The sequence below is a fragment of the Mesoplodon densirostris genome, chromosome 1 (genome assembly GCF_025265405.1).
Source record: "Mesoplodon densirostris isolate mMesDen1 chromosome 1, mMesDen1 primary haplotype, whole genome shotgun sequence".
Taxonomy (NCBI): Eukaryota; Metazoa; Chordata; class Mammalia; order Artiodactyla; family Ziphiidae; genus Mesoplodon; species Mesoplodon densirostris.
This window is the reverse complement of record NC_082661.1, coordinates 230,609,708-230,624,236: the sequence shown is the minus strand read 5'-3', so window position 1 is coordinate 230,624,236 and position 14,529 is coordinate 230,609,708. Positions and strand designations below refer to the sequence as shown.

Below are 14,529 nucleotides of genomic sequence, written 5' to 3'. Positions count from 1 at the left end.
GTCCAAACAGGCCAGGAGAATTAACCACCAAATTCACGTTTCCTCCTGACTGCTGCCTGGGGGATACACATTCACCTCACCCATATTCGAAGGTGGAGGGGAGGGTATTAAATCTCAAGGAGCTAAGGGTAAGGACCAGGAGATAGGAGAAAGATTCTCTTCTCATCTCTGTCACTAACTTATTTTGTGATGTAAATCAAATCCCTCCACCTCACTGTTCCTGTTCCCGCCCCCCCTTTTTTTTCATTGAAGGGGTTAAAGCTAAGTTTCCCTAAGTTCCCCCTCAGCATTTTGTTTTAGGAGCCTAGGCCACACCTTTGAGTATTTCACGACAGGATCTGAATGAAAATATTTTCCTCATGAAACTGTGGATTCAGCTGAACTAATTCCCACTAAGGGAACCAGGCCTCTGGATGAGAGCTGACTGAGCGGACTGGTTACATTCTGGTGCCCCCTGTTGGAGGTGGGGGGGTAAACAGCAGGAGCCCACGCCTGCTCTCACTCTTTCATGTCAGTATTGACTAGTTTCTGGCAAGAGCTAGCTGATTCCCCAGAAGCAGAGAAGAAGCCCAAGAGGCTGAAACACAGGAAACGTGAGTTTCAGTAGGGAAGGAGCATCTGACGATGACAAGGCTGCGAGGCCACAGATGACAGTGAGTCACCCATGGCGAGGACACTGAGTCAGGAGGCAAGGCCTCAAGCGAAAGGGTCAGCAAGGAGCCCAGGCCTCCTGCCTGTGACACGTGCACTCATGACAGAAGTCTGATTTGAGTTAGCCTTGATTGTAACCTCCAGAGGATTCTAGGTCAGAAAAAGATCCAACTCTCAAAAGGTGCATTCCTGAAGAACAGGTTTCACAATAACATCTGCATCTGACTGAATTATAATGAATTTACAAGAAAAATAGTGCTGTCAAGTTGTAAAGGTCAGTTCCAAGGAGAAAAGTTCTTCATGAATTTCCATCACTGACAGGGGGAAATTCCCTGGTGGTCCAGTAGTTAGGACTCCATGCTTTCACTGCTGTGGGCCCAGGTTTGATCTCTGGTCAGGGAACTAAGATCCCACAAGCTGCACGCAGCCAAAAAAAAAAAAAAGGTTTAAAAAAAATTTAGAACACTGACAGTTTTTAAACTAAACTGAGAAATGTTTTTGTAAGTTCAAGGGATATTCTTTCCCAGCTGAATGTGCCTGCCAAGAGAATTCTGCATAAAAAATGTGTCACTTTATCTGTAAAAGAACTGATTAAAGTAGGTTTGATATACCATATAATTAGATAACACTAAAGGCACAATCCTTCCAATGGCAGGTAATACCTTAGATACTCATCACACTATAGGAACTCGTAAGCAATGTTAAACACAAATTAAGGCACGTTAAAATTCCGAACAGCAGAAACCTGTTCCTTTATAATAAACTAATATAGTCCAAAACCCTTTGGAAATGACAAGTAAAAGCTTAGGGTCTTGAAGACTACTTTAACATCCTGGAAAGCATAAAGTCATCAAAAAGCCATTTATAGTGTTTCCAACTTTCAGACAGATCTAGCTACAAGACTACGATGAAAGCCAGTGGAGATTTCACTTGCACCCTAGGCCAGTGGTTCTGCTTTCAGCAGGTTGCACAATAACCTGGAGGGCTTATTAAAACACAGCCTGATGGGCCCCACCCCAGAGTTCCTGATTCAGTAGGTCTCGGGTGGCGCCCAAGAAGTTGCATTTCTAGCAAGTTCCCAGGTGATGCTGCTGCTGCTAGTCCAGGGACGCAGCTCTGAGAACCACTGCCCTAGGGTGTACTAAAGAAAGAATATCATAAAAATTCCTCCCCAGAGATAAAAGATATTTAGTTCACTGTAACCAACAAATATTATTTTAATAACACCATGAAGGACTTTTGAAATTTTAAAAGAGTCAGAGAAAGTTTGAAACAAAAATCAGTGTCAAGACCCCCAAAAGATATAGAAATCACTTAACCAAATGCTTCTGTAAGATCCTTGAGAAAATGAAAGAATGATGAGAAAGGAGTGAAGCAAATCAGAGAAGCACTGAAGAAACACCCATTGTGTCTTGTCTGGAAGCATCTAAACTACAGTTAAGTCCCCTACATACGAACCTTCAAGTTTCGAACTTTCAAAGATGCGAACGTGCGTTCCATCCACGTCAGGCGTGAATGAAATGGCAGCTTGCCCTCCGTCTCCTGTTGCTGACGACCCTTCAGCTCTACCCTCTCCCTCCTCCAGTCAGTAACTCTTCCTGCCTGTTCACTCCACGCTAACCCCTGGATGCCAGCTGTTGTACTGTACTACTGTACTTTCCAAGGTACTGTACTGTAAGATTAAAAATGTTTTATTGGGCTTCCCTGGTGGCACGGTGGTTGAGAATCTGCCTGCCAATGCAGGGGACACGGGTTCGAGCCCTGGTCTGGGAAGATCCCACATGCCGCGGAGCAGCTGGCCCCGTGAGCCACAATTACTGAGCCTGCGCGTGTGGAGCCTGTGCTCCGCAACAAGAGAGGACTCGATAGTGACAGGCCCGTGCACCGCGATGAGGAGTGGCCCCCACTTGCCGCAACTAGAGAAAGCCCTCGCACAGAAATGAAGACCCAACACAGCCATAAATAAATAAATAAATAAATTTTTAAAAATGTTTTATTTTTTGTGTTTGTTTTTTATGCAATATTTGTGTGAAAAGTATTACAGTAATACTGTAATTACTACTACAGTACAGTACTATATAGCCAATGATATTAGCTGGGTACCTAGGCTAACTTTGTTAGACTTACGAATGCACTCTCAGAACGGAACTCGGTTCATATGTAGGGGACTTACTGTATTAACAAAAGCCTTCAGGATTCAGAAGCCTAGTGCTTTCTTTATCCGGACAGAAGCTCAAGGCCAATCACCCAGCAAGTGTTCCCTGGCCCAGTGTTTTCACAAGAGAGAAATCCATTGTGGGGAAAAACATGGGGAAGAAAAAAAAAAAGAAAGAGGTCTCAAAAGCCCAAAGAGTCTGTATACATAGGGCTTCCCTGGTGGCGCACTGGTTGGGAATCCGTCTGCCAATGCAGGGGACATGGGTTCGATCCCTGGTCCGGGAGGATCCCACATGCCACGGAGCAACTAAGCCCAAGTGCCACAACTACTGAGTCCGCATGCTGTAACTACTGAGGCCCACATGCCTGAGCCCGTGCTCCGCAACAGGGGAAGCCACCGAAATGAGTGGCCCGCACACCCCAACGAAGAGTAGCCCACCACAGCTAGGGAAAGCCGGCGTGCAGCAACAAAGACCCAACACAGCCAAAAGTAAATAATAAATAAATATATAGATATTTTTTAATGGTCCACATCAAAAACAAAAGTCTGTGTACACACAGGGTCTTCCTGCTCAAGGGGGAGAAGCATGCAGCTGGGGGACAAGACACCCCCCATGTCTGCTGGCCAGCTCAGTCCCCCCCGGCCCCTTCTGGATGAGGAGGAAGCACCTTTTGTGCACCATCAGGCAGCGAGCTCTCCCTTCTCTCTCCCGGCGTCCCCTCCTCCCCTAAGCTTCCCTCCACCGCGGGGTCTCACGCAAATGCCCTGATGTGCCAGAACCTTCAGACACTGAGAGTCACGTTTCAGCAACAGACAAAAACTGAAAGACAGGATGACAGGATGCATGAAGAGAAGTAAATGCAACATGAAGGGCTTTCAAAAGAACACCAGGAACACGACAGCACTATTTTAAAAGTCCTTAAATTCCTGGACAGCTGCCCACCTCAGATAAGTACAGCATGTCCTGCCACGCCAGGGAGAACATGTCCGGAATTCTGGCAGGGAAACACCGCACAGGACTTTCCTTGGAGGACACGCATGGAAGCGACACAGCCATCCTGGTCACTAACGGTGCCCGGCTCCCCACCTCTAGGTTGGCAATATTATCAGGAAAAACGACTCGCCTGAAAACACTGTCCTGAAAAAGGCAATATTGGCCTTTTCAAGGACACAGCACATCCATTCATAGAAATTTGACTTTCATGCATGGAGGGAACCACTGATTTCCTAGACTGGCCTTCTCTCTGCTTTCCAACACTTCATTTTAACAGCTACAGAGCTGGACACTAGTGGGGGACGGCAGGGCAGTGACATGCAAACAGAGTCCTCCTCCTTCGTTCTCAAATTCAATCCATTTTCCCTTAAGGAAGAAACTGGGGCTTCACCTCCATCTTTCCTTCCCTGGTTAACTCTGATGTGTCACCTCAGACCAGAAATGATGTCTCCAAAGCGCCTTCCCCGAATTCCCCCATAACTGTTATCACAATGCACGCTTTCAGCAATCTCCCCAACAGACAGCCCGCCACTCAAGGGGAGGAACGATGCCTTTGTCTCGATGGCACTTGGCACAGTGCTTGGCACAGTGTTTGCTGAACTATGCATATGTATCTAGCCTATTGAGGTAGAGAGGAGGCACGTGACCATATACAGCCAGTGGCTCAAGACCAACAAACAAGCACATCTTCCGAAATGTGGAGCTTCCAGACTCATGTCTTTATACCTTAAAGCCCTAAGTCCTACATTTTAACATTTATTCAGGACATGGAAAGCTTTTTAAAAAATATCGGGCATTGATCTTTGCCTTCTAAAACACAGATTATAGAAATTTTTTAACATTTTAATGACAGCCTTAATTATAAATGTCTAATTATTATGCTGCACCATCATTTAATTTAGGACTTTGGGAAGTACTAATCACCTTTTTTTAATTGAAGTAGAGTTGATTTACAATGTTTTGTTGATTTCTGCTGTACAGAAAAGTGATTCAGTTATACATACATATACATTCTTTTTTATATTCTTTTCCATACTGGTTTATCTCAGGATAACTGAATATAGACCCCTGTGCTCTACAGCAGGACCTTGTTGTTTATCCATTCTATATATAATAGTTTGCATCTGCTAATCTCAAACTCCCAGTCCATTCCTCCCCCATCACCCCAACCCACCCCAGCAACCACAATTCTGTTCTCTCTGTCCATGAGTCTGTTTCTGTTTGCATGGCTTTCAGGATCTTAGTTCCCCAATAAGGGATCGAACCTGTGCCCCTTGCAGTGCAAGTGCAGAGTACTAACCCCTGGACCACCAGGGAATTCCCATGTCATATTTTAGATTCCATATATAAGTGATATCATATGGTATTTGTCTTTCTCTTTCTGACTTACTTCACTTAGTATGCTAATCTCTCATTCCATCCATGTTGCTGCAAATGGCATGATTTCATTCTTTTTTATGGCTGAGTAATATTCCACTGTGTGTGTGTGTGTGTGTGTGTGTGTGTACACACATACATATACCACATCTTCTTTATCCATTCATCTGGATAGGTTGCTTCCATGCCTTAGCTATTGTAAATAGTGTTGCTATGAATATAGGGGTGCATGCATCTTTTTGAATTATAGTTTGGCCTGGATATATGCTCAGGAGGGGGACTGCTGGATCATATGGTCACTCTACTTTTCTGAGGAATCTCCAGACTGTTCTCCATAGTGGCAGCACCAACTTACACTCCCACCAACAGTGCAAGAGGGTTCCTTTTCTCCACACCCTCTCCAGCATTTGTTATTTGTAAACTTCTGAAAGATGGCCATTCTGATGAGTGTGAGGTGGTACCTCACTGTAGTTTTGATTTGCATTTCTCTAATGATTAGTGACGTTGAGCATATTTTCATGTGGCCACTGACTAATCACTTTTAAAGATTAAGTGACCACAAAGACTGTTAAACTCTTAGAGCCAATCTTAGAAGATTTCTACCTCTGTTTTACAGCTATCATTCTGCATGCCTTTTTTAACATGTGGCTTTTTTTTTTTTTTTTTTTGCGGTATGCGGGCTTCTCACTGTTGTGGCCTCTCCCATTGCGGAGCACAGGCTCCGGACGCGCAGGCTCAGCAGCCGTGGCTCACAGGCCCAGCCGCTCCGCGGCATGTGGGATCTTCCCGGACCGGGGCACAAACCCGTGTCCCCTGCATCGGCAGGCGGCCTCCCAACCACTGCACCACCAGGGAAGCCCAATATGTGGGCTTTTAACATGCTGCTACTCTGTGACAATTTTAAGGAAAACACGAGTTTTTAAAAGTGCTCAGAAAGCACTGGCATCCCACTTTAGCTCCTGAAAGGTCTTCCTTATCTCCTTGTCCCTGTGTTGGTGGGTATGAGCTTGTTAAACTATACAAAGACCCCCCACAAGCCACGTCTCTGCCCCACAAACTCCAGTTCAAATACTCCTTCTTTCACAAAGCCTTTCCCAACCAGCACAGGCTTAGCTGCTCCCCTCTCCAAGCAACCACACCCTATACTTCTGTTTAGCACTTAGTATAACATTTTTTAATTCACTTTTTACCACTTACTCTCCAGGGCCACACTGGACACTTCTTGAGGGAGCTATCTTTTCTTATGCAAAAGTTTCAGGCTGGGGAGTCCTCTGGTGGTGCAGTGGTTAAGAATCCGCCTGCCAATGCAGAGGACACGGGTTCGAGCCCTGGTCTGGGAAGATCCCACATGTCACGGAGCAACTAAGCGCATGCACCACAACTACTGAGCCTGTGCTCTAGAGTCCGCAAGCCACAACTACTGAAGCCCATGCGCCTAGAGCCCGTGCTCCACAACAAGAGAAGCCACCACAATGAGAAGTCCGCGCACCACGACGAAGAGTAGCCCCCCCTTGCTGCAACTAGAGAAAGCCCGCGTGCAGCAATGAAGACCCAACACAGCCAAAAATAATTTTTAAAAAACTAAAAAAAACAAAACAAGGTATGCCTGTACAATGAAAATACTATGTAAATAGTTGTGAACACATTGTAAATGCTAGGTAAACAGTTGTCAGCACATGGTAAATTCAAGTTTTGCTTTTTGGAACTTTCTGGAATTTTTTTCAAATAGTTTTGACCTGCAGATGCAGAATCCGTGGACACAGAGGCCCAACTACAGAATATCACTCTGCGTTTCTGCAGAGCTAAACCCCAGCACCACACTGCCTGAAACTCTCTTCCCCCAGACACCAGGATGCCTTCACAGTTCTCCACTGGAAAGGCCTTCCTTCCCTCGCCACTCTAGATGTAATGGTGCCCTGGCTCCCTGCTCTTCTCAATTTCTATTTTTTTTCTTTTTTTTGGCCATGCCACACGGCTTGTGGGCTCTTAGCTCCCGGATCAGGGATTGAACTTGGGCCCTCGGCAGTGAGAGCCCAGAGTCCTAACCACTGGACCACCATGGAATTCCCTCAGTTTCATTTTGTAGCACTTACTGCTACTTGACAATGTGTTATATATTTGTTCATTTATCACCTCCCCTTTCCAAAATGTAACCTCCGTGAGGGCAGGGACTTCGCTTTGTTTGCGGCTGTGTGCTCAGATTCTAAACGGTAACTGAAACGTAAAAGGAGATCAAATACATATTTGCTGAATGCTCAGGATCCCAGGAAAATACAACTAAATATCAAGGAGGACTGAGAACAGAAAGTTGATACGATTAACATAAACTAAGAACACACACTTCTACCACCCACACGTCCACACCCACTTCATGCAATAGAAGGGTGACTTCATGGCACTGCCGTTATCCGCTCTCACATTTAGACTGCTCTAAACAGCTGAAAAATCTGTGACTATAGGAACACATGAATAAGGGTTACGTGTGTCAGTTTGTGCCAGAAAAAAACTAGTGGGAGCACAGTACCTTCACGTGCACGCTTCGGTATTTACCATAGGCACAAATCATCTCAAAATTTAGGGTGCAGTGTGAATTACACTAGAGCTTTTAGAGGCCATAGGTCTCTGTCATGCTTAAGTCAAAAATCAGTGCTTTCCTCCTACTCCAATTCTACCAGCTAGAAATCCCCACCAGCCACCAGCCACCAGCCAGATTGCAGCAACATCTAGGAAGCTGGCCACGCTGGCAGGTGGCCCAGGGTGTCTGGTTGTGGCCTGACCGGGCTCTACCCCTCAGCTGCCATGCGATCTCGGGCAAGGTGTTGCACCTCCATTTCCTCATTTGTCAATTAGGGGTCAATCACAGAGTCTATTTCATAAGGCTGATGTGAGAATTAAATGACTTAAACGTAGGTAAACAGCTTAGACCAGTACCAGGCACAGAGTAAAGGTTAATTATCTTAGCTGCCATGTTCAATATTATTACCACCACATCTGAACCCCCTCATACAGGTACACTTCAACATAATTCTAGGTAGTACTCATTCTCGAGAACATAGAAAAAATAGATGGTCATTTTTTTTAAAACCTGAAAAAACTGGTGAAAATAGATAGCGTGTCATAATCCAATGGCGAGTCTGCTGTAAATCTTTGTTGAATGAATATCAGGAGAGAAATACAAAGTTTTAAGAAAGGTGGGTAAATATTATTCAATACCCTCAAAACTCATGTTAAATAAGATCTACTCAATGCACTCAGCATAGCATCCGGCACATGGAAAGCACTCAACAGAGGGTAGCTATTGTTCACTACTACTGTGATCATGTATCTCAAGGCAAAGTGGGATTTTAAAGACTTCCAGGTTCGAGCTCTCTTCCTCTCCACACAGCCTAGAAATCCACAGAAGACTGAGGCAAGCTCCAACTGTGCCCTGCTGTCCTCTCCATGAGATTTTCTGCTTTTGTCTTCTTAACATATTAAGATTCTGCATGAGACTCGATTTAAATGCAACTGCTCCAGGGCTAACAAAAATCTAGAAAGCACTGATATACTTCAACACAGTATTTTACAGATGAAGACACAGGGCCTTGGTCTAGAGGTCCAGCAACTTATCCAAGATCGTCACCATGGTCGGCACCCCCGGGGAACTAGAAATCCAGGCTCCCCAAACCTCATCTGGGGATCTTTCCATTACTGTGCACTATTCATCCACGGACAAATGCACCAAAACTTCTACCAGAACCACCTCCTAAACCCAGACTTCCACCCCACTTAAAGATGGACTTGTTATTTTACACCTCACCACTCACCATAATTTCTCTCTGCTCTTCCAGATTCTTCAGAAAGTTAGAAAATTCACGTAACGAAGCATCTGTAAAAAGAAAGGAATGATTATTTCATGGCCAAAGCAAAGGAAAGCCAACCAAAGCCCGGTCTTTACGCACCTATGCAGCGTTCATCATCAGTCTCTGCATCGCCGATAAACTCAAATTTGAAGTCTCTGAGTGAATGAGCAAACTTCCGCTGGGCTGCCGAAAGACCTGGAAAGAAAGACGGAGTGATTACTTGGGTCCCTGTTTCAGGTCAAGGCTTCGCAGGAATTGATTCCTCCTCAGATGGCAGAGCTGTAGAGCTCTCCTCCACGTGAGCTGTGAGGAGACACAACCCAACTCCTCAGCCAAGGGGCCCATCATCTCACCCGGGCACTCTCTGGTAGCTTGTCTTCTATGCTAATGCTCTGGGATGAAGCAGGTGCGGGAGAAATATATATATTGTTCCCAGAAGCACTTTCCCTTTTTCTACTCACTCAGGTCAGAACTTCCCGGATGCAAAAGTTCTGGCTATTATTAGGGGCACACACACCTGATAGTAACTCCCAGGGCTGGATGAGATCCAGCTGGCTGCCAGCGTTTCAAATATTAAGGGTCTCAAAGCTCAAAGTCAGCCAGCCAGATGCCCTTAACTGATGGTCCAACTCCGGCCAGAGAAAGCCAGAGGATTCAAAGAGTGTTCATAGTAAACAGCAGCGGGAAGGGAAACCAAAGGCCACGCTTAAGTAGCAGAAAGAACTCATTCTGCAAAAGACCTACAGGTCCTCATTTTTTTTCCTTTTTATTGTCAAGTCATAGAAAATAGTGGAAAACCCTACTTCTACAACAGGCTAACAGTTATTTTATGGGCCATGCACCATGCTAGAGAATAGGTGTATTTTTAACTTTACTCAATACTCTTGAGAGATATATAAAATAAAGATTATCTCTATTTTACCATGGAGTGCCAAAGCTCCGAGATATTAAATAACTGGCACAAAGTCACACAGGTACTACATCAGCAAAGGTCTGATGTATTCCAGAGCCATTTGTCCAAAACCCATGCCCTCACCAGGGTACAATTCTGCCTCTGGTCTAAAGCACTTTCAAAGAAGCTGCTTCCCGACTCCTGCACCCTGTATGGATCCTGTCTCACTACAGTGAATACTGACAGATTGTGTTAAAGTAAAACTTCACGTCAAGCAAACTGAAAAGTTGAAAAAAACAAAACACAATCCATAATTGCTGATAAGAGTATTCACGCAAAAAAATAAATATGAACAAAAGAGAAGCACACAGTATGAATGCTGAGGGCTGTTTTGAATAAGTTGGTAAGATAGTAGGAGCAGCAATCTTCTCTTTTTTAGTCGTTGTATTATAGCTGACAAGGAATGAAAGCAAAAAATTATTTTTACATTGGAAAATGCTCTTTTTTTTTTTAACCAACTCTTTTTTTTTTTTTTTTTTTTTTTTGCGGTACGCGAGCCTCTCACTGTTGTGGCCTCGCCCATTGCGGAGCACAGGCTCCGGACACGCAGGCCCAGAGGCATGGCTCCCGGGCCCAGCCGCTCCGCAGCATGTGGGATCTTCCCGGACCGGGGCACAAACCCGTGTCCCCTGAATCGGCAGGCGGACTCTCAACCACTGCACCACCAGGGAAGCTCTTTAACCAACTCTTGACCTCCAATCATTAAGTACAATGGTTCCCCAATGCCCTCCTCGACAAGCTTCTTAAACTTTCTAATCATGCTCACCAGCTCTTTCAGCTGCTGTCGTGGTCTGGTTTCATGTTTTACTTTTTCTTAACAGACTCTATTTTGGAGTAGTTTTAGGTTCACAGCAAAGCTGGGCACAAGGTACAGAGATTTCCCCTAGACTCCCTGCCCGGACACACGCATATCTTCCCCCATTATGAACATCCCCCACTGTCACAGTTTTTGAAACTTCATTCTTCCAAAGCTAAACCAGAAACCTTTTAGAAGATGATACAGGATTGTAATTTCTTACCCTTGGAGTAGAGTAGAAAAGCAAAACCATAATGTAAAATGTGATGGATTGCAAGCATGGTCTGAATTCTCCACCCCTCCTTTGTAAGAGCTTCTCTTTTCAATGGGACTCTGCAGCTCCTCAGGTAAAAGGTAGCGTCTATTTTCCCACCCCTTGAATCTGGGCTGGTCTTGTGGCCAAAGAATGTGGTAGAAGTGACACGGTGCTAATTCAGAGCCTCTAGCTCTAGAACCTTGGCACGCCCACGCTCCACTCCCTTGGAAGCCTCTGGCGTCCACGTGATCAAGCCCACACTAGCCTGCTGGGTGATGAAAGACATGTCGCCCAGGCCCCCTACCTATTGCCCCATCGGTCAGACATCCCACCCTCAGAAGCAGAGCTTCCCGCCATGCAGGAAGCAGTCCAGATGAAACCATACTGCCCAGTGAGCTGAGTCCAAACTGAAATAAATAAATGGCTGCTGTTTAGGCCACTAGAGGTGGGGGTGATTTGTTACAAAGCAATAAATAGACTAATATAGAAAGATTTAAACAATTTGACTGCATTAAAATTTTAAAGACATAAAAAGTGAAGAAAAGCACACACCCCAAAGGTACAAATAACAGCTATGAATCACTGAGGTAAGGCAGAAAGGCCAATAAAAAATGGGGCAAAACACCTGAAAAGGCCCTTCACAGAAGGAAGTAAAGGAAATCCAAATGGCCCAAAACCACATGAAAAGGTGCTCAAAACCCATTAGTGATTAAAAAGGGAAAAGAAAACCTCAACATACCTCAATACATTCACGAGATTGGCAAAAATTAAGTCTGGCAACCTCAAGAGCTGGTGTATGTCGAGCAACAAAAATTCTCATATACTGCCAGCGAGGGTAAAAACTGGTATAATTCCCTTTTAAGTACTTGGGCATTTTCTAGTAAGTTTGATGATATCCTACAACTCCAAATTGACCTTCTAGGTAAATTCCCAAGATAAACTTTTGCACACATGTACTTACAGACATGTACTTTCTAGAGCAGAACTGACCACAGCAATAGCCAAACACTGGAAAAGCAAATACCAATCAATAACCAACAAATGACTCAATTATACTATATTCATACGTTATAAAGTAAAAATAACAATATATCTATGTATCAACTCAGGTTAACCTCACAATTTGGAGAGAAAGAAGCAAGTCATGAAAGAATACACACGGTATGGCTCTTTCATATAAAGTTCAAAGCAAGCTACACTAAACCCTGTGTTTGGATTGCACATATAGGTCACAAACTTACACAACAGCAAGTAAGTCATTATCTCAAAAGTCACACGATGTTTACCACTGGAAGCAAGGAAGGGGGACAGTCAGACAGCTACAAGGGGATTAAAGGTATTTTAGTTCATAACCTAGTGGTGTGTCTATGGATATCTGCTTTATCTTTCTTCTTTAAAACATACGCTTGGTTCATATACTTCTGTACTTTCACCATAATTTCACGACTAAACAATAAAAATGTTTTAACCATAAAAAAGTAAAGCCTTGGGCTTCCCTGGTGGCGCAGTGGTTGAGAGTCCGCCTGCCAATGCAGGGGACACGGGTTCGTGCCCCGGTCCGGGAAGATCCCACATGCCGCGGAGCGGCTGGACCCGTGAGCCATGGCCGCTGAGCCTGCGCGTCCGGAGCCTGTGCTCCGCAACGGGAGACACCACAACAGTGAGAGGCCCGCGTACCGCAAAAAAAAAAAAAAAAAAAAAGTAAAGCCTGGCTATCGGGGTCACTCCCAAGTTAACTATTCTGTTGTAATCCAGGAAACCTACCATTATCCCCTACGATCTGGCCACAATAGCTTGCTCTTGGCTCACACATGCCCAACTCATTCCAGAAGGGCACTGACAGGCTTCAAAGTGCTGTCCCACCCCTGGAAGGGCTCCGTCCCCAGCCCCACCTTCACCTGGCTGGTTCCATCACAGAACCCTCCCCCTCGCACCATCATCCCCCAAAGAGCATCATCCCTCTGCCCTAAATTCTTCTCGATTCCACAGCGCTTAATCGTCTTCATAGCACCGATCACCTGACACTGCCTTAGTTAGTCAGTATTTCCCCCAGGTTATCTATTCTGCTGCAGAATATCCAGTCCCTGAAACAGCAGCCGACAGCCTTGGGCTTCCCTGCATCTCTGAAACAAAGACCACACAGGGGTTTTCTTTTTGAATTTATTTCATGCAGCTCTTTCCAAATATTAAGCGTGTGGGCTTAGTATCATTTCTAATAACTTTATTCCATTTTGCTAATGTTTGCTCTGCCAGTTCTCAAAAGGGGCATGTAATTGGTTGTGTGTGTGTGTGTATACGTGTATATATGTGTGTATGTGTGTTTATATGTGTATGTCTATAGGTATTTATTTATAAATATTATATAGTATATATAAATAATATACAAATGTGTTTATTATATGCATATAACTATAAATACTGGTATAAATTCTATTTTTCCCCTCTGGAGCTGTTTCCTTTGAGTATTTTATCCAAAATTACCAGATCAGGGACTTCCCTGGTGGTGCAGTGGTTAAGAATCCACCTGCCAATGCAGGGGACATGGGTTCGAGCCCTGGTCTGGGAAGATCCCACATGCCGCGGAGCCACAACTACTGAGCCTGCGCTCTAGAGCCCACGAGCCACAAGTACTGAGACCGCGTGTCACAACTACTGAAGCCCATGTGGCTAGAGCCCGTGCTCCGCAACAAGAGAAGCCACCGCAATGAGAGGCCTGTGCACCACAATGAAGAGTAGCCCCCGCTCACCGCAACTAGAGAAAGCCTGAGCACAGCAACGAAGACCCAATGCAGCCAAAAACAGATACATAAAAAATAAATAAATTTACTTTTTTTTTAATTACCAGGTCAAAGGATATCTTAAAGACCATGCTTTCTTTTTTTTTTTTTGCAGTATGTGGGCCTCTCATTGTTGTGGCCTCTCCCGTTGAGAAGCACAGGCTCCGGACGCACAGGCTCAGCAGCCATGGCTCAAGGGCCCAGCCGCTCCGCGGCATGTGGGATCTTCCCAGACCAGGGCACGAACCCATGTCCCCTGCATCGGCAGGCGGACTCTCAACCACTGCGCCACCAGGGAAGCCCCCATGCTTTCTTATGGTGAGGGCAGGATACTCTCCAGAAAGCTAAAATTTAAATGCATCTGTTTTTCAACACGTATTTCATAATTCCTAATCTCATTAGTTGAAAATGTTTATAACAGTAGACTGAATTTGGGTTCGTTTGCACAGCTAATACAATATATTTCTCCCTATGTAAATAGCATGCTTTTCTCTCTTACCTCTGTGCTAGGTACTGTAGTTACATCATGCTTTATTTTAGCATATAATCTTTTCTCTCTGTTGACTTTTCTGGTGTTATTAGAATTCTTATGCAAAATTGTTATTGTTTAAAAATTGGACCACACCAAACTCCAGCTCCATTTAAAAATCATAAATTTATCACCTGTCCGTTATGCAGTATATTTTAAATTTATTCTCATGTAGTTTATACTTTTATAGATATCTT

At 44.6% G+C, this 14,529-nt stretch overlaps 1 protein-coding gene across 2 annotated transcripts in view; it reads right to left on the bottom strand.

Moving 5' to 3' along the window:
- Positions 1 to 14,529, bottom strand: part of ARHGAP10 (Rho GTPase activating protein 10) — a 336,361-nt gene that overhangs the window by 241,193 nt on the left and 80,639 nt on the right. For both annotated transcript variants that reach the window (XM_060116129.1, XM_060116137.1), the window contains exons 2-3: positions 9,122 to 9,217; positions 8,987 to 9,048 (exon numbers count right to left, since the gene is read on the bottom strand). In XM_060116129.1, coding sequence (XP_059972112.1) covers positions 8,987 to 9,048; positions 9,122 to 9,217 — 158 coding nt within the window. The remainder of the gene's footprint in view (positions 1 to 8,986; positions 9,049 to 9,121; positions 9,218 to 14,529) is intronic.